This window comes from Trachemys scripta, chromosome 4 (assembly GCF_013100865.1).
Source record: "Trachemys scripta elegans isolate TJP31775 chromosome 4, CAS_Tse_1.0, whole genome shotgun sequence".
NCBI lineage: Eukaryota > Metazoa > Chordata > Testudines > Emydidae > Trachemys > Trachemys scripta.
In genome coordinates, this window is record NC_048301.1 from 57,133,998 (window position 1) to 57,161,844 (window position 27,847).

At 41.6% G+C, this 27,847-nt stretch overlaps 1 protein-coding gene across 1 annotated transcript in view; it reads left to right on the forward strand.

Annotated features, from left to right (window-relative positions):
• Positions 1-27,847, forward strand: part of RYR3 (ryanodine receptor 3) — a 563,198-nt gene that overhangs the window by 393,805 nt on the left and 141,546 nt on the right. Inside the window, exons 63-67 of the mRNA XM_034768994.1 lie at positions 827-948; positions 8,393-8,442; positions 15,007-15,067; positions 24,402-24,640; positions 25,901-25,982. Coding sequence (XP_034624885.1) covers positions 827-948; positions 8,393-8,442; positions 15,007-15,067; positions 24,402-24,640; positions 25,901-25,982 — 554 coding nt within the window. The remainder of the gene's footprint in view (positions 1-826; positions 949-8,392; positions 8,443-15,006; positions 15,068-24,401; positions 24,641-25,900; positions 25,983-27,847) is intronic.

Genomic DNA, 27,847 nt, shown 5'->3' on the forward strand with positions numbered 1-27,847 from the left:
GACGTGGTGCTCAGACAAAGGGTGGGGCAAGAACAGGAAGCTTTATATTAAGTGGTGGCCAATCAGCAGTCTGCTGCTTGTCATCTGATCCTGCTGAATTAGTGGGTGTGGCCTCTAGTTGTGGGGGACTAGCTGCAGTTCCCTTATCTGACCTTGTAGCATGGGGGTGCAGGATAACGCTTTCACTCTGCAACCCCATGGACCTGCCTTGGAGATCCATGGCCCTTGACAAGTACTGGACAGATAAGATGGGTGAGGTAATATCTTTTATTGGACCAACTTCCATTGATGTAAGAGATAAGCTTTCAAGCTACACAGAGCTCTTCTTCAAGTTTGAGCAGAGCTGATATCCTGGGACCAACATGGCTACAGCCAACATTGCAAACACGTATTGGACAAGAAAGTATATTACAGAAAGGGATGGAGAGTACACTTTCCTCATTGATGCTGGCTATTGTTGGGAGCTAGTAAAGTAGATGGATCCAATATTGCAATTCTAATGGTTTTGCTCAGCAGATAACTGATGAGATAATATCCCAATATCTCTTGTATCGTTAATATTCTGCTGTCCCTATTTTCAGAGGTTCCCATATATTTACATTAAGACACCTCTGACATCTCAGAGTAGGCTATTTGTTGCTTCGCTTAACTTTTGTGTAAATTTGTCATATGTGAGATTTTCATTTATAATCTTAATGACTAAAACTAGAAAATGCAATTGTAATGAAAAGTCTGTGTGAAGGACTGTGCTGTACTGGAATGCTGTCTGGTACACTTAACAATGTATGTAGATGATAAAAGTATATTTTGTTTCTGTATTCCCTAGGTTCTCCTACCATTAGTTGACCAGTACTTTACCAATCACTTGCTGTACTTCCTGTCTTCTCCAATTAAGTCACTCAGTAGCAGTGGATATGCTTCCAATAAGGAAAAAGAAATGTTGGCAAGGTAAGTAATAGACCAGGGGAAGGCAACCTATAGCACACGTGCCAAAAGCGGCACACAAGCTGATTTTCAGTGGCACTCACACTGCCCAGGTCTTGGCCACTGGTCTAGGGGGCTCTGCATTTTAATTTAATTTTAAATGAAGCTTCTTAAACATTTTAAAAACCTCATTTACTTTACATACAACAATAGTTTAGTTATATATTATAGATTTATAGCAAGAGACCTTCTAAAAATGTTAAAATGTATTACTGGCACGTGAAACCTTAAATTAGATTGAATAAATGAAGACTTGGCACACCACTTCTGAAAGGTTGCCGACCCCTGTAATAGACTGAGGTAAACTCTGTGGGATTGTATCCAGATTATAAAAATTTAATTTAAAAAAAATGCAAAATAACAGTGCAAAAAGTTAGGTTCCTCAAACAGATCATAAATGGCTGATTCTTTCTTTACTAGCGTGGAAGTAAATAAATAACATTCCTCATCTTTATTTCTTTTCTTTTAATTTTAATCATTTACTTAACTTAATTTGCTTTTAATCATTTTTAAAATGTGAAACATTAATCAGGTAGAGATTATATATATTTACAATAACCGTGTTACAAAATTATCAAGTGTTTTGACAAGTTTGGTGGTGACCCAAAAATCAGTGCCACCGGATGACTGTTAAATGGTCGTATGCCTATTCCATTCTTTCATAAACAGGAAATAATAGCATGAAAGCCACCACTACTAAATGGTTCCAGGTACCACTATTAAATGTCAGCAGAAAGGCAAAGTGCTAAGTGCCTCCTGATTCCACTGAAGGCAGTCGGAATTAAGGGCCTCCGCACCACTCAGAATAGTCATGTATACTGACTCTCCTCTCACTCTTTGAGTTCTACCCTCTGGAAAAGGGCAGAGGCAAATAAGAAGTTTACACTGCTGCTGCTTTTACTGTATCAGTTTGGTTACTGAAAAGGGAACTTCAGGCTCTAAAGCCTTGTCTACACTGCCACTTTACAGCGCTGAAACTTTCTTGCTCAGGGGTGTGAAAAGCCACTTCCCTCACGGGGGTGGTTTTTTTACAGCATCATCGCTTTAACGTTGCTAGTGAAGACCTACCCTAAGATTGTAAATTTTAAAAAAAGTTTAAAATGTGTCTATTTTGGGAAGTGAAGAGGACAAATCTAAAATCTAGGAAACAGTCCAAAACCTCAGTTACAGCTAATAGCTATGATTGAATATCCTTAGTAGTGAAAAAGGTTTGTGCTTTTTCCCCTGCTCTTCCGTTTGCCCTTTCAAAAGATCCTCTGGATGCCAACATCAGAAAGGAGATAAAAAACTTAAGATGATAAAAAATGGGAAAGGTCTTGTGTAAAATTTTCCTATGTATAGATGACATTTAATTATGTATTTTGGACCTTTCAAAATTAATCCCACAATATTTTTAAAAAATAAAGTAACATGGCTTTATTCCTATCTATCAGAAACACAACTTAAACAGTAGCAATAATTCTAAGTACGTAGTAAGAAGCTAGAAGATATTGATACTGGCTGAAACTTACTTCATCCACATGAACTCAAGGAAGTTGGCTCTAGTATGAGTAGGAAAATCCATCCATCTCAAACTAGGGCAGAGTTCAGGTCTTCAGCACACTGCTTCCTCCCCAGAGAATCATAGAGTCATAGAAGATTAGGGATGGAAGAGACCTCAGGAGGTCATCTAGTCCAACCCCCTGCTCAGAGCAGGACCAACACCAACTAAATCATCCCAGCCAGGGCTTTGTCAAGCCGGGCCTTAAAAACCTCAAAGAATGGAGATTCCACCACCTCCCTAGGTAACCCATTCCTGTGCTTCACCACCCTCCTAGTGAAATAGTGTTTCCTCATATCCAATCTAGACCTCTCCCACTGCAATTTGAGACCAGTGCTCCTCGTTCTGTCATCGGCCACCACTGAGAACAGCCTAGCTCCATCCTCTTTGGAACCCCCCTTCAGGTAGTTGAAGGCTGCTATCAAATCCCCCCTCACTCTTCTCTTCTGCAGACTAAACAAGCCCAATTCCCTCAGTCCCAGTCACCTACTGACTCCATCCACTTGAGGGAAACATTGAAGCCACAGAATGCACATATAGATCGTATGTCCCCTATGCACATATCTAGTGGGTTGGTTTGGAGATTCTTTCCACCTCACACAGGGTGTCAGGAAACCACCCTTCCGTGGTCTAACTTCCTGCCCCTCTTCCAACAGCAACTCCAAGCCTCAGTATGGGGCTGAGATGAATTTCATCTATTGCAAATCAGTGTAATTGGAACCAAATGTGGTTGAAATACCTTTCAAAACACTAAAGTTAGGGGCTAGAGTCACTGTAGGATTTGTAGAAGTGAAAGGCAGCACAGACCCTTGCAAAGGGCTCCAGCTGTGGAGCAGGTAAATTGCTCAGATACAATGTGCCTATTAAGAAAAATGGGAAATAGACACTCTTCTCAAAATGGCTACCTAACTGTGGTCAAGCTATGATCACAGTCCCATTGAGAACAGTGACAGATGGCAGCTTTGAAAGAGCACAGTTCTACATGGAGTTCTCTGTAATAATTTGTTAGTCCCTGCTGAAGGAGAAACTTTTAATTGTGAAGAATAATGTGAAAAAGTTACCTTTAATACTAAAAAAGTCTTCAAAGGTAGCTTGCTCACAAGTTTTTTGGTGAGTTTAATTATAAGAGCAGTTTCAAGTGTCTTTTATTCCATTGTTAAGATTATTCGGGATAAAGAAACTGTCAGACAATGGGTGCTTCATTTCTGAAAGGATCCATTTATTTTAACTCATAAACTAATTAACCAATTCACTTGTCATTTCTCAGAAAATTCATTCTGTGTTCAGAGTGAATACTGTAATTTTGGAGAGGAGCTGAATTTGTCATATGTACCAAAGTGGTTGAATTCCTGCTTTAAGCACAAAACTCAGCCTTAAGAATAGAACCAACAGTGAAACCTCCATGATTAGCAAAAATTGGAAAATATAAGTGAAAATGTTTTCAAATTAATCTCATAATTTCTATTCTTAATAGAGAAATTGCAAATGAGGATGAAAGTGATATGTGAAAATTCTATAAAACACTAAACATCAACCTGTTCACTTAACAGTATCCCTCTGATGATTTGGGCCTGAAGGCTCTACATATGGATATTAAATATTTCTATTGTTTGTATCCAAATCCTGAGGTACCATAATACCTAGATTTAAAGCCATTGGCAAGAAAGTAACTCTTTGTTTCGCTTTGTATGGGGCTTCAGTTGCAAAAGTAAAATATAGATTAAAATATCACACATTGAAAGGATACAGCCAGGCCTTGCAATGTGGAATACTTTTGTGAAAGAGGATGCAGCGTGGGGAATAGCAGCTGTCATAGCCAGAGTGAGGCAGAAGCGGAATATAAGAAGAAACTTAAAGTGAAATTGTTTAATATGAACATTTCCTCAGCCAGACATTACATGAATCGGAATTTAGCGATAGAAAGTCCAACAAGATCATCTAGTCCGCCTCTCTGCCAGGTGCAAGACTGTTATAGCAGTAATTCTCAAACATTTTACTAGTACGCTCCAATTTTATCACAGCAATTGAACTCACAGCCCCATTTTCACTGAAGCTACAGATGATATTCATATTTGTATCAGCCATGAATGAAATATAAAAATATGACAGTTTACGTGACATAAAAACTACACTAAAAGAACATTATTTAAGTTTCATTGATAAGCTAGACTGCCAAAATTTAGGTTGCAGGTACACAGGATGGACAGCGCTCAGGGAATGAGGAAGCTGTTCAATAATTTTTCAGAAAAAGGTCACAAGAATCTTTTTATAATGGGAAGTGTTAGACAACCTAAACACAGAGACAGCTCCCAGCTGTCCCTATCATTATAATAGACTTACCATGACACATTTCAATGGATTAATGAGCTTTGGGGCATCCTGGAGGGTCATTTGGGACAGGACTAGGGCATCCTAGTAGGATGTTTTTGGGAGGTAGTAGAAGTCTGGAGCATTGGGAACTGTTTGGAGAGAGTCCTGGAGCATCCTCCCCTATTCTACCCCTCCTTCCCATTATACCCCCTTAAGTCCTCTATTTCTTGTTCCATATTCTGTCCCTGGCCCACCTCCCTGCCAACAAGACTCTGAAGCAGCCATGTGCTGCCACCTCCCCTTCCTTCCTGCTCTCTCCTCCCCAGTGGTTCTACATTTGCTGGGTACCATTGAGAGAAGACATCATCTCACTGCCCTCCTGCTGATATCATTGTAGCTGAGAGGAGTCACTACAGAGAAACCTGTTTGACCCACGTAGCTCTGTTAGATGCGTGTGTGATTGTAGTTGCAGCTGGAACAAGAACAAAGGGAGTGTAAAGGAAAATCCCATATAAAGTTTCATTTGTTTATTTTCAAGAGCTAAAAATTAAAAACTAGAGTTTTGGGCCTCACCAAGACACTGCCAAAGCTCCAGCACTGGGCCATGGTTCAAGAGTTTGCATTTTTGTGCATTGTCCAGTCCAATTTTGAAAGTCCTAAGTGATGCACTTTTCACCATTTCTCTTCTGAGACTATTCTGCAGGATTGTAGATCTCATTGTGAGGAAGTTTTACCTCGTGCTCAGTTACATTTTCCTTTTCTTAATTTCATAATGAGTCAGTCCTTCCCCTCATTGAGCATATTTGTTGTTCTTTTCTGAACTCCCTCTAGTTTATCAATATCTTTCTGGCAAAGTGGTGCTCAAAGTTGAACAAGCTATTGTAAGTGTAATTACATGAGAAACTTAAAAAAGAGGAATAGTTATCTCCCTGTTTCTTAATATGTTGTCCTTACATACTCAGCACAAAACTACATCAGACTTGTTTGCAACCAGCTGACACTGCAAATTAATGTTTAATTCACTCTCCACTGTGAGCCTTGAATCTCTGTCCACATTACTGTGTCCCAGGTTTTTTCCTGTCATTGAGTATGTATTTCATATTATGTTTCTCTGGATGTATTAGATTGTCTTTTGCCAAGCTGTATTTCATTTTCCTGTTTTTTACCTAAGTTTCCAATCTTTCTCTATATTCATTTGTTTTATTCCACTTTCCTGCCTAGTGTTCACGACTGTTCCCAGTTTAGCGTCAGCTATAAATTTCATTAATGTGCTGTATACTCTCTCTTCCAGATGATTAATTCAGATATTTAATAAGCTTGGACCTAAACATTGACTCCACTAATCTCATTTCTCCAACTTGTCCACTGATTTATCTTTACCTCTAATCCTCTAATTTATCATTTATCATTAAATTTGTTTATGGTCTTCTAGCCAGTTTTCAGGCCACACAACAGCGTTCTTATCCGTTTGAATTAATTGCTCATATACAATTTCACAAGATACAATATAAAATGCTTTACTGAGCTCCAAATATATTACATAAGAATACATTCTAGGATGGTCCAGTAGTTAGGGAACTAGATTAGAACTCAGGAATTAAATTCCCTGCTCTGCCACAGACTTCCTGTGTGACCTTGGATGAGACATCTAGGGCCAGATTTACAAAGGTATTTAGGCAACTATGTATTTAGTTGCCTAAAGATGCATAGTAGGATTCACAAATTCACCTAAGTGAATTCAATGGGAGTTAGATGTCTAACCTGCTTGGGCACTTTTGTATGCCTCTATTCCCCATCTGTAAAATGGGGATAATACAACTTTCCTACCTTACCGGGGTATTGTGAGAATAAATACGTTAAAGATAATGAGATGCTTAAATACTATAGCAATGGGAGAGCAATAAAAGTACCTTAGATAGATTTATTACATTTCTTATAGCTATCTCCAATTTTTAAATCTATTACAAATAGAAAATATTTTGGCCTGGCAAAATTTATGCTTTAGAAACCGATGCTAGTTATTGCTTATGGTTTCCATTACCGTTTAGATCAGTGGTTTTCAAACTTTTTTCTGGGGGCCCAGTTGAAGAAAATTGTTGATGTTCATGACCCAATGGAGCTGGGGATGAGGGGTTTCCGGTGTGGGAGGGGCTCTGGGCAGGGGCAGGGGGTTGGGGTGCGGGAGGGGGTCAGGGCTCTGGGCTGGAGGTGCAGGTTCTGAGCTGGGGCTGGGGATGAGGGGTTTGGGGTACAGGAGGGGCTCCGGATTTGGGGGGTGCTCAGGGCTGGGCAGGAGGTTGGAGGTCAGGGCTCTGGGCTAGGGGTGCAGGCTCTGAAGTGGGGCTGGGGATGATGGGTTTGGTGTGCAGGAGGAACTCTGGGTTTGGGAGGGCTCAGGGCTGGGGCAGGGGTGCAGGAGGGGGTCAGGGCTCTGGGCTGGGGGGAAGGCTCTGGAGTGGGGCTGAGGATGAGCGATTTGGGGTGCAGGAAGGGGTTCCAGGTTTCGGGGAGCTCAGGGCCAGGGCAGAAGATTGGGGCACGGATTTACCTCCAGCAGCTCCTGGTCAGCGGCTCCCTGGAAGCAGCCAGCAGCAGGTCAGGCTCCTAGGCAGAGGCGCGCAAGCAGCTCCATGTGGCTCTCACCCGCAGGCACTGCCCCCTAGCTCCCAATGGCTGTTTCCCGGCCAATGGGAGTGCGGAGCAGGTGCTCGGGGCAGGGACAGTGCGCGGAGCCCCATGGCCTCCCTGCCTAGAAGCCAGATCCGCTACTAGCTGCTTCCAGGGTGCAGCGCGGTATCAGAACAGGTAGACGCTAGGCTGCCTTACCTGGGCAGCACTGTTGACAGGACTTTTAACGTCCCAGCCAGCAGTGCTGATCAGAGTGACCCAGTGCCTGACATGCCGCAACCCAGTACTGGGTCGCGACCCGAACTTTGAAAAACACTGCTTTAGATGTTAGGTGAATTTTCTCTCATTTATTACATTACTTTACTATAGATTTGAAACTAAACTTGTAAGACTGTGTTTGCTAGAACGACTCTTTTTTTCTGTTAATATTTCAGCATTAATTTTACCTATCATGACTATTATAAACACAAAAAGATAAACTGTTTATAAACAGTATCTTCTGAAAACATTTTAAATTATCTTAAGTTTGTTAACATGCATTTATTGTTCTCATATGTCAAATAAAACAATGCAATGTTATTGTTATTGTTATATGTTATTCACCATGAGGGAAAAATTACAACCATTAGAGAGAGATTCAACCATATAAAATACAGTTGCTGCTAACTATTGTAATTAAAGGAAACACATTTAATCTTTGAGGTGCTTTTTAGACTAAAAGTTATTCTGGAAGATGATATTGCCAGAGGAAAATATCTGGTTGTTTATTCTCATTATGTGATTGAAAATATACCTTCGGGGAACTACTGTGTACCTTTCTTTCACATCTTGTGGTCTCGCTATTCTCTCGTTATCGCTTTACCTCATGTTCTAAACAAAACATTAATCTCTGTGTCTTCTTCTACTATTTTGCATTCTTTTCTGCTTTAGCCTATTCTGCAAACTTGCTGCTCTTGTTAGACATAGGATTTCACTTTTCGGTAAGTTATTAAAGGATATTAATGAAGTTGTATTTATAACATTTTGTGCTTCTTATAATATATCTAAGGCTTATAACCGATGAGCAAAAATGATTTGTGGTGGGAAATAAGTGGTGTATGGCTGTTAACTTCATTATTTCTGTAACAACTCAAACTTTTCACATTCTCTGGATACATTTCTGCTTTCTGGTGCACATGATCCAATCCCAGTATAGTCAATGGGAGCAACAAACGTGTAACTGAAGATAGACTTTGATAGAATATATGAAGTATAGTAGTGTAATAGGTGTCAGTAGCCTCAGGTGAAGTGAGAGTTAATATCGAGATTCCATTTGAATCTCTGCCTTTTTCATTTGCTCATAACTTTCACAAAAAATTACTTTATGCTAATAATTACAATATTTAGTGTCAGCTGAATTTGATAAATTAAGAATAATTTGTTGTAGAGTTATGTGAATGTGAAATAAACCCACTTTTTCATATGGTCTTCTAAGAAATTAGGTAAAGAAATTTAGATGATAAGATTCAAAAATAAAATCACGTATTCTGATGCTTAAATTGATATATAAACCCTCAATATTGTTGTTATTAATGTTAATATTTATGAAACACACAGATGTGTATAGCTGGCCAAAACTCCAGGGAAGGGGGGGGAGTGTTTTATTTAGGTATTTCCTTCCAATTTTGAGCAAAAGCAAATTTTACCAAAATTTCTTCTGAATTAAAGACCACTACATCCACTATCACCCTTCAAAATTTTTGTTTTGGAAATGTGGTGTTCTCAGAAGGAAATGTGAAATTGACATTCTTGTCAGTTTCATGACTGCTATGCATTGAACTGCAGCAGTGGAGTCCAACTTCTGCCTGGAGTCCAGGCTCCAGACAAAGCTACTGTGAAGTAGGGAGCCTAACTGCCCTGAGAGCCCTGGCTCCATCTGAGACTGCGGTCTGCCAGGCTCCCTGCTGCAGATGTCTACCAGACATGAGGGCCCCAGCTCCAGTCATGGCTTCCAGGGCTGCTGCGGCAGAGCAGGGAAACCTAGCAGCCCTGTGAGCCCAGGCTCCAGGTGGAGCTCCAGGTCAGTCTGCTGCAGAGATGTGGCCTCTGGACCACCAGTGTTTCCAATGTTCCAAAAGTTTTGACCAATCTCTCATAGATTCAGTGAAACTATTCAGTTCCTTGAATAGGCGAAAACTTCCAAACAGCTCTAGTTTAGAGTTCTTTGCATATAAGATCCCAGTTCCATGCCGCTCACAATTTAAATATATTATTAATTATTTGCATTATCATAGAATTGAGGAGACCAGACTTAATGAAAGGACAAGGAATGTGGAGTAAAGTGATTAATACAGACACGTCTCTAAATATATGTAATAATGAGTATGATTCCATATCAGTAAAAGGAAATTGTGGCTCAAGCTCATCATTAGCTACAAAGTTCAGACCCATGAATTGAAATTGGCCCAAGACTCAGTGGATTTAGACCCAGTTATAATTGTATTCACATAAAGCAAAATTTCCTCTCTTTCTTTCTGCTGCAAAAAAATGCTTAATAAGGTCCTACTCCTGCAATGCAATACAGTAGGTTGAACACCTGTTCCTGTGTGGAATCTCATTGACTTTAGTAGGTCCCTTCATAGGTTGAGGAGTCTGTGCTAGCAGATCCCATTTCCAAATTGTGACCTAAATGTCTAATTTATCTTTCTAAATGTCTTTTCATTCGATATAATTTATAGTATCTTCAGTATCTGAATTTGTTGGGCTATTACCTCTGATAGAATTTCTGCATGTATATGTGTTGCAAAGAAAACCAGATAGCTATCCTGAAAAATATTTACTCTGTTCTGAAGATTATAAATTGCCATCTTGTAACTGATTCATGATCCTTTAAGAGAAGGTATCACAGTGCCTTGTGTCACGGAAAGTGGAAAATGGTTAATGAAAACCTTTATCCTCATTTCGGTGTGTCACAGTGCTTCTGTTTCATATTGCAAAAAGCATGGAAATTAGAATGGATAAAAATAACAAACCCAATTATATGATAATTACAGGATAGATAGAAAAGAAATTTAGAGGCATTAAAGAGACAAAGTAAAATGTCTTCAAACAGCATAAAGAAAGCAGGATTGACATCCTGGCCAGAAGTGTTTAATATATACATTTAGGCCCCAAACCTGCAAATACTTATGCACATACTTAACTGTACTCCGGTGAGTAGTTCCACTGAATTAAATCATAGAATCATAGAATATTGGGTCAGAAGAGACCTCAGGAGGTCATCTCGTCCAATCCCCTGCTCAAAGCAGGACCAACACCAACTAAATCAACCCAGCCAGGGCTTTGTCAAGCTGGACCTTAAAAACCTCTAAGGATGGAGATTCCACCACCTCCCTCGGTAACCCATTCCAGTGCTTCACCACCCTTCTAGTGAAATAGTGTTTCCTAATATCCAACCTAAACCTCCCCCACTGAAACCTGAGACCATTGCTTCTTGTTCTGTCATCTGCCACCTCTGAGAACAGTCTAGTTCCATCCTCTTTGGAAACCCCCTTCAGATAGTTGAAGGCCGCTATCAAATCCCCCCACACTCTTTTCTTCTGCAGGCTAAATAGCCCCAGTTTCCTCAGCCTCTCCTCATAAGTCAAAAGCAACAGAGAGTCCTGTGGCACCTTTGAGACTAACAGAAGTATTGGGAGCATAAGCTTTCGTGGGTAAGAACCTCACTTCTTCAGATGCAAGTAATGGAAATCTCTAGAGGCAGGTATATATCAGTGTGGAGATAACGAGGTTAGTTCAATCAGGGAGGGTGAGGTGCTCTGCTAGCAGTTGAGGTGTGAACACCAAGGGAGGAGAAACTGTTTCTGTAGTTGGATAGCCATTCACAGTCTTTGTTTAATCCTGATCTGATGGTGTCAAATTTGCAAATGAGTCATAAGTCATGTGCCCCATCCCCCTAATCATTTTTGTTGCCCTCTGCTGGACTCGCTCCAATTTGTCCACATCCCTTCTGTAGTGGGGGGACCAAAACTGGATGCAATACTCCAGGTGTGGCCTCACCAGTGCTGAATAGAGGGGAATAATCACTTCTTTCGATCTGCTGGCAATGCTACTACTAATACAGCCCAATATGCCATTGGCCTTCTTGGCAACAAGGGCACACTGCTGACTCATATCCAGCTTCTAATCCTTTTCTGCAGAACTGATGCTTACCCAGTCGGTCCCAATCCTGTAGCGGTGCATGGGATTCTTCCTTCCTAAGTGCAGGACTTTGCACTTGTCCTTGTTGAACCTCATCAGATTTCTTTTGATCCAATCCTCCAATTTTTCTAGGTCATTCTGGACCCTATCCCTACCCTCCAGCGTATCTACCTCTTCCCACAGCTTAGTGTCATCTGCAAACTTGCTAAGGGTGCAATCCATCCCATCATCCAAATCGTTAATAAAGATGTTGAACAAAACTGGCCCCAGGACCAACCCCTGGGGCACTCCACTTGATATTGGCTGCCAGCTAGACATTGAGCCGTTGATCACTACCTGTTGATCCCAACAATCTAGCCAGCTTTCTATCCACCTTATAGTCCATTCATCCAATCCATACTTCTTTAACTTCCTGGCAAGAATACTGTGGGAGACCGTATCAAAAGCTTTGCTAAAATCAAGATATATCACATCCACCGCTTTCCCCATATCCACGGAGCCAGTTATCTCATCATAGAAGGCAATCAGGTTGGTCAGGCATGACTTGCCCGTGGTAAATCCATGTTGACTCTTCGTGATCACCTTCCTCTCCTCCAAGTGCTTCAAAATGGATTCCTTGAGGACCTGCTCCATGATTTTGCTGGGGACTGAAGTGAGGCTGACCCGTCTGTAGTTCCCTGGGTTCTCTTTCTTCCCTTTTTTAAATATGGGCACTATATTTATCTTTTTCCAATTGTCCAGGACCTCCCAAGATCGCCACAAATTTTCAAAGATAATGGCCAATGGCTCTGCAATCACATCAGCCAACTCCCTCACCACCCTTGGATGCATTAGATTTGGACCCATGGACTTGTGCATGTCCACCTTTTCTAAATAGTCCTTAACCTGTTCTTTCACCACTGAGGGCTGCTCACCTCCTCCCCATACTGTGTTGCCCAGTGCAGCAGTCTGGGAGCTGACCTTGTCTGTGAAGGCCAAGGCAGAAAGAGCATTCAGTACTTCAGTTTTTTCCCCATCATCTGTCACTATGTTGCATCCCCCATTCAGTAAGGGTCCCACACTTTCCCTGACCATCTTCTTGTTGCTAACGTAACTGTAGAAACCTTTCTTGTTACCCTTCACATCCTTTGCTAGCTGCAACTCCAATTGTGCCTTGGCCTTCCTGATTACACTCCTGCATGCTCTAGCAATATTTTTATACTTCTCCCTAGTCATCTGTCCAAATTTCCACTTCTTGTAAGCTTCCTTTTTGAGTTTAAGTTCACTGAAGATTTCACTGTTAAGCCAAGCTGGTCACCTGCCATATTTGCTATTCTTTCTGCACATTGGGATGGTTTGTTCCTGTGCCCTCAATAAGGCTTCTTTAAAATACAGCCAGCTCTCCTTGCCCCCTCATATTAGCCTCTCAGGGGATCCTGCCCATCAGTTCCCTAAGAGAGTCAAAATCTGCTTTTCTGAAGTCCAGAGTCCGTATTTTGCTAGTCTCCTTTCTTCCTTTTGTCAGGATCCTGAACTCAACCATTTCATGGTCACTGCTGCCTAGGTTGCCACCACTTCTACTTCCCCTATCAATTCTTCCCTGTTTGTGAGCAGCAGGTCAAGAGAAGCATGGCCCTAGTCAGTTCCTCCAGCACTTGTACCAGGAAGTTGTCCCCAACACTCTCCAAAAACTTCCTGGATTGTCTGTGCATTGCTGTATTGCTCTCCCAACTGATGTCAGGGTGATTGAAGTCCGCTATTAGAACCAGGGGGTGTGATCTGGAAACTTCAGTTAATTGTCCGAAGAAAGCATCTTCTACCTCATCCTTCTGATCCTGTGGTCTATAGCACATGCCCACCACGACATCACGCTTGCTGCTCTCGCCTCTAAACTTAACCCAAAGACACTCAACAGGCTTTTCTCCAGTTTCATACTGGAGCTCTGAGCAATCATACCTCTCTCTTACATACAATGCAACTCCTCCACCTTCCTCCCATACCTGTCCTTCCTGAACAGCTTATACTCATCCAATGACAGTGCTCCAGTCATGTGAACTGCCCCACCAAGTTTCTGTCATTCCAATCACATCATAGTTCCTTGATTGTGCCAGGACTTCCAATTCTTCCTGCATGTTTCCCAGGCTTCTTGCGTTCATGTACATGCACCTAAGATAACTAGCTGATTGCCCTACTTTCTCAGTATGAATCGGGAGGCTTCCCGTCTTGTACCCTTCTCCTTGTATTTCCTCCCAGTATCCCACTTCCCCACTTACCTCTGGGCTTAGGTCACCATCCCCTGGCAAACCTAGTTTAAAGCCCTCCTCACTAGTTTAGCAAGCCTGCCTGCGAAGATGCTTTTCCCTCTCTTCGTTAGGTGGATCCCATCTCTTCCTAGCAATCCTTCTTCCCAGAACAACATCCCATGGTCGAAGAATCCAGAGCCCTCTCTCCGACACCACCTGCGTAACCACGCATTCACCTCCACAATTTGACAGTCCCAACCTGGGCCTTTTTCTTCAACAGGGAGGATGGACGAGAACACGACTTGCACCTCAAACTTCTTTATCCTTCTTCTCAGAGCCATATAGTCTACAGTGATCTACTCAAGGTCATTCTTGGCAGTATCATTGGTGCCCATGTGGAAAAGTAGGAAGGGGTAGTGGTCCGAGGTCTTGATCAGTCTCAGCAAACACTCCATCACATCCTGGATTCTAGCTCCAGGCAAGCAACACGCTTCTTGAGTCTTCCAGTCTGGTCAGCAGATGGATGACTCCCATCCCTCTTAGGAGGGAGTCCCTGACCACCACCACCCCGTCTCCTCCTCTTGGGAGTGGTGGTCATGGAATGTGCTACTTGTGTGCATAAAGTTAAACACATGCATAAGAGTTTGCAGGATGGGGGCCATATAGCATATGTGTAAGACCCCCATACCACCTCTTGTTTAACATGACGCCTTCTATGGAGATATTTTTTCCAACAATTGGACTATCCTCCATATTTTATTTTTTCATTAACCATTCAGCACCTGCCTCTCAGTGGCTGCTCTTGGCATCCAAGAAGTTTTAAACAAAAAGGAAAGGAACAACAACAGGGAAAGACAAAACAAAAAGAAGGGGACAGAAATGGCACATTCTGAAATAAAGTATGCACCCTGTTCATTCTGCCCAATCTCAAGGGGGAAAATAAAGAGAGAAGGCGGAGGTGGGGGAATAAAACCATTAGTTCTAAAAGATCTTTTAAGCAGGAGGCATTGTAGGCCTTCCCATCACACATGAATTTGATATATAATTAAGAGTCATGAAATTTGTATGTTTGCACATACTGAAATATTTGTTAAAAGCAAAATATATTATTCAGAATAATATGTTCTTTATTTATTATAACAGGGAGTGATGCTACTACAATGGTGAGCTGCCTGCACATCTTGGCTCAGACACTGGATACACGGTAAATTAGCCAAGTTTTTACTTTATTTCAGTACCAGCTACAAATCATATGGTTGTCAAGAATCACTTCAAAGAACAGTTCTGCAGATTGATTGTTATTTCTTCACATATTTATTCTTTATTTCCTGCTGATATTAGCTCTCTAGAGTAAATATTATGGTACAGATTTTTCAAACACTGTCCTCCACTTTTTCAGATGATATGTTGCATCCACAGTTGTTTGTGCTTAGAAACTTAGAAGCTTCACTGAGGTCTGGTCTATACTACCCGCCTGAATCGGTGGGTAGAAATCGACCTCTCGGGGATCGATTTATCGCGTCCCATCGGGACGCGACAATCGATCCCCAAATCGGCGCTCTAACTCCACCAGCGGAGGTGGTAGTAAGCGCCGCCGACAAAAAGCGGCAGAAGTCGATTTTGCAGCCGTCCTCACAACGGGGTAAGTCGGCTGCAATACGTCGAATTCAGCTACGCTATTCACGTAGCTGAATTTGCGTATCTTAAATCGACTCCCCGCTGTAGTGTAGATGTACCCTTAGAAATATAAGTGGCATCATCTATGAAATTGCACTTGCAGCTCTCACAAAAATGGAGGCAAGTTTACACCAGGCTGAAAAATTGGTGCTAGAAGTGCATTGAATAACATTTGAAGCTGGCAATTAGCATAGTAAAAGACATTAACGTGTAACTCAGTCTGACATCCTCTGATCATAAATCACTTTACTTCTAATGACATATATAATTTATAATAAAATACATACAGAAATCCACTCAAGGAGAGATTAATGAGCAGCTGAGTGATATATGCAAATAAATGTATTAGTGTAAATTAGGATGTCCCCACAATTATTGCTATTGTATTCTTTTTTAAAAAAACCCACTGCTCCTAATTATATGTCACCCCTAACCCCATCTTCATGCTATCTGTATCTGCAGGTGTTGCCATTCCAACTAAACAATCAACTGGTTAAAATGCTTGACTCTATTATTTCTTTTATGGATTTTAGTGAGTAGTGAATCAGTGTCCTATCGTAGTGTTAGAGGAACACTGAGATTCTGGAGATGTCACTTTTTGGATGAAGCATAAAACCAAGGAGTCTGCTTTTTCTTCTTTGAGTGATGGTCCCTATGTGTATTCCACTCAAGGTGCGCATGCTCACCATGCTCCCGAGCCTGGGATATTTCTGCTAGAAGTGTTCATTGATCTGCACCTACACACCTCCCCTCCTTGTGCACTGATTTGAGGACAAAAGGAGCAGTGCAGACCAACCACTTCTTCAGTTCTTTTCTACCGCCTGTAGTCTGAGATGGAACCTCTTCAGTGTCCTCAGTATTCACTAACATTCTTGTTCAAACATAGTTGTAGATAGTTGTAAAATCTGGTTTTAGATCGTTTCTAATTAGACTAGCAGATTTTAGGAGTTTGGGGTCTTTCCCCCCCTCCCCCACCTGGTCACTGCCCTGCACAGGGTGCTTAGTTTGTCCAGGATCCCTGGATTCAAGCTCTGCATAGCCTGCTGCCAGCTTTTTCCAGTCAGCGACTTCTGTGACACATGCCTCTGTTGATTCAGTGAGCTCATATCCCCTTCAAGTTCAATATCTGCTGATCCTTTCCTAGTTGAACCCATCATGCTCATAAATTCAGGCTTAGAATTCCTGATGGACTGCATAATGAGGCTTCGGTCTAATCCTGGCCCGATAGATTCCTTCCCCCCCCCCCCCCCCCCCAGTACACTGGACGGAGGTCACGGTGGTCTCTGGCTCTGGGAATAATCAGGGCTAAAGACTCTTCCATCAGAGAGACAAGGAGGGTAAGGGCAAACACACTCACAAGAAACCTGAAAAATCCCCTTCCAAGTCCTCACAAAAAGAGGACCTCCTCTCTGTCACCCTCTAAGTCATATGAGATTGTATCCCAGCATAGAGATGTCAGGAGTTCACAAGGAGCACAGTACTGGTTCCTCAGCACCAAGTGGCAAAAGTGACCTGAAGGCGGCTGGACCATCCTGGGTTCCAGCAAGGGAAAGAAGGCAGCAGAACCCTTCTACAATGACGATACTGACACTGGGAGAGGAGGAGTCAGTACAGGAGACTGTTTCCTGTCTGAAGTTGACACCAGCTGCACTTCCAAAGGAAAGAAGCCCAGTCCACTCTCCAGCATCAGGGTCTAGATAAACTCTACCAGAGAACCTTATTATCTTTGCAGACCTAGAATCCTGATATTATTTGATCCAGCACTCACCATGGAGGTTACTATACCAGTGTTTCTCCACTCACCATTACCATTGACCAGCTGAAGTATAATAAAACCTTCAGTACCAACAGTCTTGCACATCAATTTAGAAGCTTCTTTTTCTCTAATGAGTCTAGAATCAGTGGGAGAATTTCAAGACATGGGATCTGCCCTGATAGAGGCTCTAAGATCTTTTGGGCACCTTCCCTCTCTCATAGGACAAACTACCCAACTCTGGACTATTGGTACCCTTCTCCATGGGGACTCCTTAATTTCCCCTATGACCATTTGTACTGGCTTTACTGGGGTCCCTGGGATTTGCATATGAGACATCCCAAATCAATAAGCTCACTTGGGGAACCTAGATAGACAGGAAAGAACCTCAATCCTCTGAGCAGGAGGAACAACCTGATCAGGCAGAATCACTCACCCCTGAGAGGTTATCATCCTCATGGTGAAGTAGTCATGCCACCCTCACCATCACCACCTGATGACTACAGGCAGTTCCAGGACCTCCTGAGGAGAATTGCAAACATGCTGCAGATTCCCCTGGAGGAAATACAGAACACCCTCATAAACTCCTAGATATCTTTCACAGTGCTGGTCCTAGTAAAATGGCACTGTGAATTAATGAGACCATCTTAGAATGTGATAAGATAGTCTGCTATTTGTGATCCCACTCCAAAGAAAATGGAGGAGAAACATTTCATTCCCTTGAAGGGGGCAGAATACTTACTCTCACATCTCACATCTCACTTCAAACTCTTTACTGCAGCAAGCTATCACCAAAAGAAAGAAGCAACACCACCCCAAATCTGCACCCCTTGATAAGGAGGCCAAATGTTTAGATCTCTTTGGGAGAACATTTGACTTTGGCAAGCTTACAGTTCCACATAGTAAACTACTACGCTTTAATATCAAAACATGATTTTATTAATTACAATAAGTTCTCTAAATTCAACAACAAACTCTTTCAAGAAGATAGACTTTATTTCCTAATAATTATTGATGAAGAAAAATAGCTAGATTGGCCCTCCAGGCTTCAGTGGATGAAGAAGATATAGCCTTGTGCTTGATGGCAACTTCCATAGTCATAAGATGAGCTTCATAGCTCCAGTTTTCCAGATTTCCCAAAGAAGTGCTTTCCACTGTGGAGGATCTGACTTTTGAGGGAAATAACTTATTGAGTGAGAAGGCAGATGTATCACTGTATTCCCTCAAAGACTCAAGAGCAACTTTTTGCTCACTAGATATCTATACTCCAGCACCACAGAGGAAATACCGCAAGACTCAATCTTATGGACAATGACCAGCCCCTCAACCATTCTACCATCAAAGGACCTACAAGCTGCCTAGGAAACACCAGAGAATGTAGTGCAGTAAACACAACAACCCCCTGCATTCTTCTTCCAGTGCCAGCCTCCCACCAATAAATCCTTTTGATGGGACTTTCGACAGCTACAAATCAGTCCCCCGACACATTTATCTATTCAAGACTCCTACACACCATTTGCCTCACTCATTTTTTCCCAGGCATGGTACTATACAACATCAGACAGATGAGTTCTGGAGATAATCACCACCATTATACAATAGTTTCTCTCTGATTCCCCACACACAAAAATCCTTCCTCCTCCCTCTTTAGAGACCCCTCCCACAAGAAGATGCTCAGACAAGAAGTAGACTTTCTGTTCCATCTGGAAATCATAGAACCAGAACCTCTTCAACATAGGGGGGAAGGATTTTACTCAAGTTATTTTCTCATTTCCAAGAAGAAAGGGGGCTAGAGGCCCATGCTAAATTTCAGACAGCTGAACATCTTCATCCACCACCTGAGTTTCAGAATGATCACCCTGGCCTCTATAATCCCCTCGCTAAACAAGGGGTTGTTCACAGCTCTTGATGTAAAAGACACGTATTTCCACCTAGAGATCCACTCCATACACAGGAGATTCCTGAGATTCACCTTAGGCCTAGACCATTACCAATACAGAGTGCTCCCCTTCAGCCTCTTGATAGCACTGAAACTATTCATGAAGGTGTTGTCAATAGTGACAGCTCACCTGCATTATGAGGATTCATCAGTGTTCCCCTACCTCAACAGCTGGCTGCTCCAAGGGAGATCATATCAAGAAGTATGGATGACAACCCTGCCCTTGCAGAGACTACTACACTCCTTAGGGCTCCAAGTAAACATAACAAAATCAGTTTTAGTTCCCACTCAGACTATAGACTTTGTTGGAGCACCCCTACATTCAATCAGAGCCAAACGTTACCTATCTCAGGACAAATTCTAGTGTATGAAGCTTCTGCTGTACCCCCAGACAGCAATTCAGACTAGTCTCACCTTCCTAGGGTATATGGCCTTGTGTACTTATTGTGAAACTTTGATGTCTACAGACTTGGTTATGAACAGTCTACATGCCAAGTAAGCACAGTCTGGACAGAATGATCTCACTCCTTGTGACAGGGTGCTCCACTCACCACTAGGACGGTGCCTTCTCCTGGTCATTCTGGGGAATAGCTCATGAGGTTGATGCCCCTTCCCACAGCTGTCCACTGCCTCTGCCTCTCTCTTTGGGTCTGCAGCTCCTCTCTCACTCCATGAGCTGCTGTAGCCTCTTCGTGATTTAGCCCTCTGACCAAGTCACTAAGTGGGTTCACCTTCTGGGGTATCAAAGTCTTTCCTCACCAGCAGTCATAGGCAGTCTTCCCATTCCCTTATTCATAATGCCACTCTGTCAGTGGCTGGCGGAGGAACCTGGGCCCACACTTTACTCCAGATTCTTGCTCAGGGACCCTCCACTCAGTAGTCAAGGCCTGTTCCCTTCTAGACCTTATTGCCTTTCCCTGAGCCCTGTCCTCCCTCTCTGGCTTCCTTTCTCGCTGGGTTTGCCAGCCCAAATGCACCTCCCTTCTCCCAGGGAGTGACTGCAGATTTTCCCAGCAGTCCCTTTTTCTGTTGCCAATTTACTGTCTTCATAACCTCAGCCCAGCTCATCCCTCCCCAGCTGGGCTCCCTCACTCAGTCCCAGGATTATTTACCCACCTGATTTCCTCTCAGCTATAGTCTGCTGGGTTAATTAGCCTCCTTCTTTGTCTTCATTAACCCTTTCAGGGCAAGTATGGGGTGAACACCCCATCGCACTCCCCCACAGAGATCTGACTTATGGGAAAACAGGGAGACAGTGTGCGTGGGAGTGCCCTTTGTCCCTCTTTCACCCACAAAAATACTGATTACAGATAACTCCCTACCAAGATGGGAAACCTACCTCAACGAACACATTGAACAGGGTACCTGGACCACCAAGAATCCCAGTTGCACATAATCCTTCAGGAGCTGCATTCAGTATAGGAAGCCTGAAAATTATTCCATTTATTTGAACCTAGCACATTCAGGTCATGTCATACAACATGACAACAGTTTATTATATCAGCAGAACTGGGAGAGCAAGGGCCACGCTCCTTTGCATAGAAATAGTCAATCTCTGGAACTGGTGCATTTGTCACCAGATCACCTTCTCTGCAGTGCGCTTTCCATGGTTGCACCACACATTGGTAGACAGACTCAGCAGACGTCACCAGAGACCATGACTAGGAACTACACAAATTGGTGCTTTCAGCAGTAGGGATTCCCATCATGGGATCTCTTTGCATCTCAAGAGAACAAGAAATGCCTGACTTAGGCAGCTTGGGGCGTGCATTTCTAGCTCAATGATCAGAACAGCTGAGGTACTCATTTCCACCCATCCTTCTTTTACCTCAAGTTCTAAGGAAAATTAGGCAAAATGGAACATCAGTGCTGTTGATTGCACCGTGGTTTCCCAGGCAATTCTGGCTCCTGAGCATTCTCCAGATGTCCTTGCATCTGTGCATCCATATTTGGCTATTAACAGAGCTATTGACTCAGGACAGAGGCAGGATCCAACAGTCCAACCCAGCATCCCTCCATTTAACAATATGGTATTTGGATGAATGACGGACCTAGAAAAGTCATGCTTGGCGATAGTAGGAAAGATCCATAAGGAAATGTTACACAGCAAAATGGAAAAGATTCTCTATCTGGTGTCAGCATTGTCAGATGCCCCTGAAATCTTCAGAGATCCCTACTATTCTGAACTATTTCCTCTCTCTAAAGAAGTTAAGGTTATCCATCAGCTTCTTGCAAGTATGCTTGGCAGCTATTAGCACTTTCCACAATCCGTTAGGCAGACATTCTGCCTTATGAGAGCAAGACTTCTGAAGGGACTGTCCTGAACCTTTTCTCCAGTGCTGAAACTGAACCTGATATGGGATCTCAGTCTTGTCCTATCAGGACTGATGAATACCCCCGCCCCCCATTTGAACCTTTAACCTGATGTTCATTCATGCATCTTTCTATTAAAGTTGCATTTCTGGTTACAGTCACCTCAGCCAGAGAAGGTGAGCTGTGTTCTCTTATGACTGACCTTCCCTATGCAGTCTTCCATATGAACAAGGTTTTCTTGAGGTTACGCCTCAAATTCATCACAAAAGTAATCTTAGAATTCCATCTGAACCAGATGGTTCACTTGTCTGTCTTCTATTTGAAGCCTCATCCCATCAGAGAGGAAAAAAAGCTCCACTCTCTAGGTATTCATAAACTTTAGCCTTCTACCTATAAAGGATGACATTCTTCTGCAAATATCCCAGGCTGTTTCCTTCCTTTGCCATATACATGAGAGGGGAAGTTACTACCTCACAAAGACTATCCAAGTGGATTTTGGGCAGCATTCTGCTTTGTTATGAACTGTGGCAACCACTCCCCTCAGAAAGTCAGAGCCCACTTGACTGGAGCCCATGCTACATCTGTTTCCTCACTTTGAAACATCCGTCTTCTAGAGATCTGCAGAGCAACAATATGGGGCACCATCCATACCTTTGCGAGACATTATGCCCTGGTACAAATTTCTACAGCAGATGCATCTTTTAGCAGAGCAGTCCTCCAGTTTGTAGTAAAGCAAGGTTCCTCATACCCTCCTCCTCAATGAATACTGATTGTGGGTCATCACAAGTGGAACACATATAGGGACCATCAGTCAAAGAAGAAAGGGAGGATTACTTACCTTACAGTAAGTGGAGTTCTTTGTGTGATTCCTACCTATTCCACTACCCATTCTCCTTCCCCTCTGCTACAGAGCCTTATTCTGGACTATTGGCAATGGAAAGGTACGTGAAAAGGTGGTCAGTCCACAGTGCCCCTTATGCCCTCAGATTGGAGCACAAGGTGGAGAGAGGGTCGCAGGCCAATGGACTGCTAGAAAAATTCTCTTATCTGTGGTACGTAGAGTGCACGCACACCTCAAGTGAAATACAATTAGGGAGCACACATCTTGAAGAACTCCAGTTTCTTTAAGATAAGTAACTCTTCTGTAGCTTCATTGTCCTTACCAAATCTAAACATGCGTGATTGCATTCTATCTGTCCACATTTACTCAATGGGTTTATTGGGTACAATACTCTTTTTTGTGTCTTACCCTACTTTGGTTGTAGTGTTCTTGTTCACTTTGAAACAGCTGTTGTATTGTATGGTAGAAGAGACTGCTCTTTATGGTGCACACATCTCTTCCTTACCTCACAAGCATATTGTGAAGCTTAATTAATTAAGTAATCTGGATCAAGAAATAAAAGCATTATAGAAATACAGGATATTATTAAAAACAACAAAAACTACCATTTATATAACTAGAATATTGAAAGTGGTTCTCAGAAACTTTATTAAAGCTTGATTTAAAGTAATATACAAAAATGTGTTTTAACATATTCTTTGCAAAACTTGTATGATTTTTCTAGTAGCAAGTGGTTACATTTAGGACTGATGAGAGTCAGCGTAGCTAGTGGAAGAGGTGGTGGACTGGGAGTCAGGATAACATTCCCAGCTTAGCTACTAACCTGCTGTGTTACTTCACCTGTTGACCAGAACAAGAGGCTTCTGTGATTGGCCCTCACTCTGGATATCAGCATGCAGGAGAGCAGGGCCGGCTTTAGGCCAATTCCACCAATTCCCCTGAATCGAGCCCCGCACCTAAGAGGGCTCCGCGCCCAGTGGCAGGGCCGCCTGGGGGGGAGAGGGGGAGGGGAGAAAGAAGTGGCCAAGAATCCCTTCCCTGGCTAGAGGATCCTTTTTAATTTTTACTCACACGGTGGCGCTCCGGGTCTTCGGCGGCACTTTGGCAGCTCGTCCTTCAGTGCCGCCGAAGACCCGGAGTGAGTGAAGGACCCACCGCTGAAGACTAGGAGCACCACCCGGTGAGTACAAGCCCCACGAGTTTTTTTATGTGGTTTTTTTTTTAGTCATCCCTGCCAGGGCCCCGTCGAAACTGTTCGAATCGGGCCCCGCACTTCCTAAAGCCGGCCCTGCAGGAGAGTTGAGCAAGAAGTTGAAGATATGCCCAAAGGGATAGGAAGACGGGACTGTAATGCTTATGAGTGGCCTGCCCTTCTTAGTTTGAAATGTTGTGTTATAGGCATTCAGCTCACCCTGAGTGGCTGCCAAATTACTGTGGCACCAATAAAAGTGGGAGCAGGATTAGGTGTCCTGCATCTTGTACCTGTTGTATACTTAAAGAGTTTTTCCAACACCAGCTGATTAAAGGCATGGTGAGGCATGCTCAGAAGGCCATTCTGTCACATTTGAAGTAGGGTCATGGATTGTGGGATTACAAAGTTTAGGAAGGGGTTGGTGAAAACATTTGCATGTGATGCTTTGTGCTTTATCGTTGTCTCTACCACTGTATATACATCATGTTCATTCCATTTCTTCACCTCCATGAACTGAATGTAAAATGCCATTTTGCTTCCACACATACACCTCCCCATCCCAGAGGAATTTTAGAGTCTGTGTTTTAAAGTTCAAGTTCTTTGGGGGGATATACACTTAGTTGTCTTTTATCTGTAAAAAGCACCTAGGACAACAATATCTCATTTAACTAGCTTTTTCAGTCACAATTCAAAACTCCACTACTTCAAAGTCTGATTTCAGATAGAAAGAAACTAAACCAGCAAGTAAATATATCACTGTTATAAAAATATGTTGTCAATAGGTGTGGAATTTAATTCAGATTTTTTCCAAATTATTTTGTAGAACCGTCATGAAATCAGGCTCAGAGTTGGTTAAAGCTGGATTACGTGCATTCTTTGAAAATGCGGCTGAAGATCTGGAAAAGACTTTAGAAAATCTTAAACTTGGGAAATTTACCCATTCACGAACACAAATTAAAGGTGTCTCACAAAACATCAACTATACTACAGTGGCATTATTACCTATATTGACATCAATTTTTGAACATATTGCGCAGCATCAGTTTGGGGTTGATTTACTTTGTAAGTCTTCTAATTTTTGTCATTTATTTTTAAAGGTTTACTCTGTTGTAATAACATAAAAGACTTTTAATAGTGAATGCATGAGTTCATTGGACCAAAGTCTGTGCTCAGTTACCTTGGCGTATTACCACTGTTAAGCCTGGAATTAACTCTTGAATTTTTGTTTTAAAAAATATGACTTCATTAGAGTTACATTGCTGTAAATCAAGCATAACTGAGAGCAGGTCAGTTAATGCCAAAATTCTTTTATGCGACTGGAAATAGATGTTTTGTTTAAAGAGATGATTTGCTTTTTTTATTTTTATTCCCTAAGTAAAAATAAGAAATTTTAAGTGCTGAAAGCAAAATTGTTTATGCACAATACCTCTCCAGACATAGAGATTAATTTAAAATTCTCCTTAAACTTCCTCTTTTCTAATGTGTGTGGATAATATAGACATCATTTCCTAAACAAAACAAAAAAGCAAATGAGGTATTGCAGAAACTTCTGTTGCATACTTTTATTTTGTTGGAGCAAAATGAGCAAGAAGTTGAAGATATGCTCAAAGCTCTGTAGTAAAAGAAGATGGTACTGTTTTCACCTTACACTGGAGAAAGTATCCTATTTAAATGAATGCTTGATTAGTTTGAAACATTAAAAAATAAAATATGAATAAGAAATAGGGATTTTCAGGTATATTTTTAAAAATGCTAGTGAGTGGTAAGGAAAAGTAAACAGTTCCATCACTCTAAGTGTTTCCCTGGAGGTTTTGCAATATGTCCATCAGCAAATCCCATTTTTTCTTTTATGCATTTGTGGAGATTGTGGCTTAGAGATAAAGAAGATAGAGAGTAAACATCTGAGTAAAGGGTAAAGGAGATAGAGAGTAAAGTGGAAAGATTCTCACTGAGTCCAGGATGCTTTGGATCCGGTCCCTGCAGATGACAAAGGTAGACTGCTTTGGTTTAAGTGGAAATTAATCCTTGGAAATTTGATTATTAGAGAATTTTAAGATATATTTGATACATTTAAGAGTGTATAATGGTCTGCAAAGTTTTGAGAGTTGCATAAATCATTGGATAGTTACCAGAGAAACTGAAAATAAATAATATATAAGCACAATAATGACAGGCCAAAACTACTTCATAAATAAGCATTCAGTCAGCATTTGGTTAGATTGTATAAAATAGCAAAAATATATTGTTTTCTATTTTTAAAGAGTAGTTTTTCCAATGAATTTGTAATGACAATATGCCAACTCTTTTTTTTTTTCCTTTCAGTGGGTGATGTGCAAGTTTCATGTTATAGAATTCTTTGTAGCCTATATTCCCTTGGGACTGGAAAGAACATCTATGTTGAAAGGTATTGAATGAAAGTGATTAATACCTTTATGAAACTAGAGATAATATTGCTTGCTGTGCATCTAACAAAAGAGGGGTGTTTCAATGTGAAGATTTAGGCCCAGATTTTTAAAGATATTTAGGCATTGCTGCGCTCAGCATTGAATGCCTAACTGAATCTAACTACCATAGACCGTCAATTGGATTTTGGTTCCTAATTCCCTTTTGAAAATGATATTTAGACTCCTAAATCGGTTAGGAGTTGCAACACTCAGCAGAGCAATACCTAAATGCCTTTCAAAATCTGGACCTTAGTTCGCTGAAATAAGTACAAGTGATGAAATGTTTGGAATGATAAATAGAAATGGTAAGTTTACTTTTATTAAAATAATGGCACATTTGTTAGTATAATAGTTACATACAGAAATAATACAAAATGAACTATTTCTATGAGAACATAAGCATTGGTGTACCTGATCAGATCAGTAATCTATCTGGTCCAGCATCCTGTTTATGACTGTAGCCAGAACCAGATGCTTCAGAGATGCTGCAAGAAACCCTGTTGTAATTATATAATATGGCAAATTTCTTCTTAACAGAACTTCTAACTGAGGAGGGGTTATACCTTACTTTGATTCTTCCTAAACAACCTCTGGTTCTGATGACTTGATAATTTTTATTTTGTAAGTTTGTTCCACCAACTCCAAATTTGACACTTCAGTCTTTGACAGTTAATCTTTATGCATCTTTATTTCCTGGCTCTAATATTTCTGGTTAGTTATCTCCCCATCCATAGGTGCCAACTTACTCAGCTCCTGGTGGGTGCTCGACCCCTGCTCTACCCCAGACCCCGCCACCAATCCACTCCTTTCTCCAAGCCCCCACCCCACCTCTTCCCAGCCCCGCTCTGCCATCCCCTCCCCCAGCCACTTCCTACCCCATTTCCCCTCTTCCCAAGTGCCTTCTGCACGCTGCTGAACAGCTGATCTATGGCGGGCGGGAGCCACTTGTGGGGTGGAGGAGGTGCTAATCCATGGGCTGCCGGTGGGTGCTGAGCACCCACTATTTTTTTCCCGTGGGTGTTCCAGCCCCAGAGCATCCATGGAGTTGATGCCTACGTCCCCATCATCCTTTGTTCAGAGAAATAATTTGCTCTGTACAATTGCTCCTTTTACTTCTTAATAGTCCAGTGGACCCATAGATTCTCTGGTTTAGTGGTTCTCAGATATAGAAATAATTAGTTTTTTATCCTTGGCTATTTGCTCTTAAAATTCCTTCTTAGTCCTTCTAATTTCTATTTTGTGTTTTACCAGCATAGTTTGTACTCCCTTCCATTGGCTTCATTTGAACTGGATTTCCATTTATGAGAGTGATGGCTGTTTGGCTTGAATAATCTTGTGATTAATGCATGCTTTCTGACAGTCATATTATATAATTAAAGTAGCTTCCACGCTAAGGATATTATTTTCCTTACTTTTGCCTTTAAAATATTTTTACTATTATTATATTTTACTATTATTATTACTCTCATTATTGTAAATGGACTCAGTTTTTCCTCCTTGGGCAAGGGGAAACAACGGTGTCATAAGAGTTTTCATCTGTTTAAGAATGTTAATTAAACATCCTAAATTTTCAGCATTCATATTTGGTTTTATTTCAATTTTCCTTTTTAAATTAAAAAAATATTTCTTCACAGAGAAATATGATTGGGATTCTAACTTTCAATCCTACATAAATCTTTTTATTATGAAATGTTCTGCGGTTGCTGTTTCTGATATTAATGCATTATGTTTTTTTATCACAAAGAAGCCGAATTTGAATGGAAAGGATATAAACAGAAATATATATCTTGAATATCTGGGTATTTTTTATTTATGTGTATTCTGT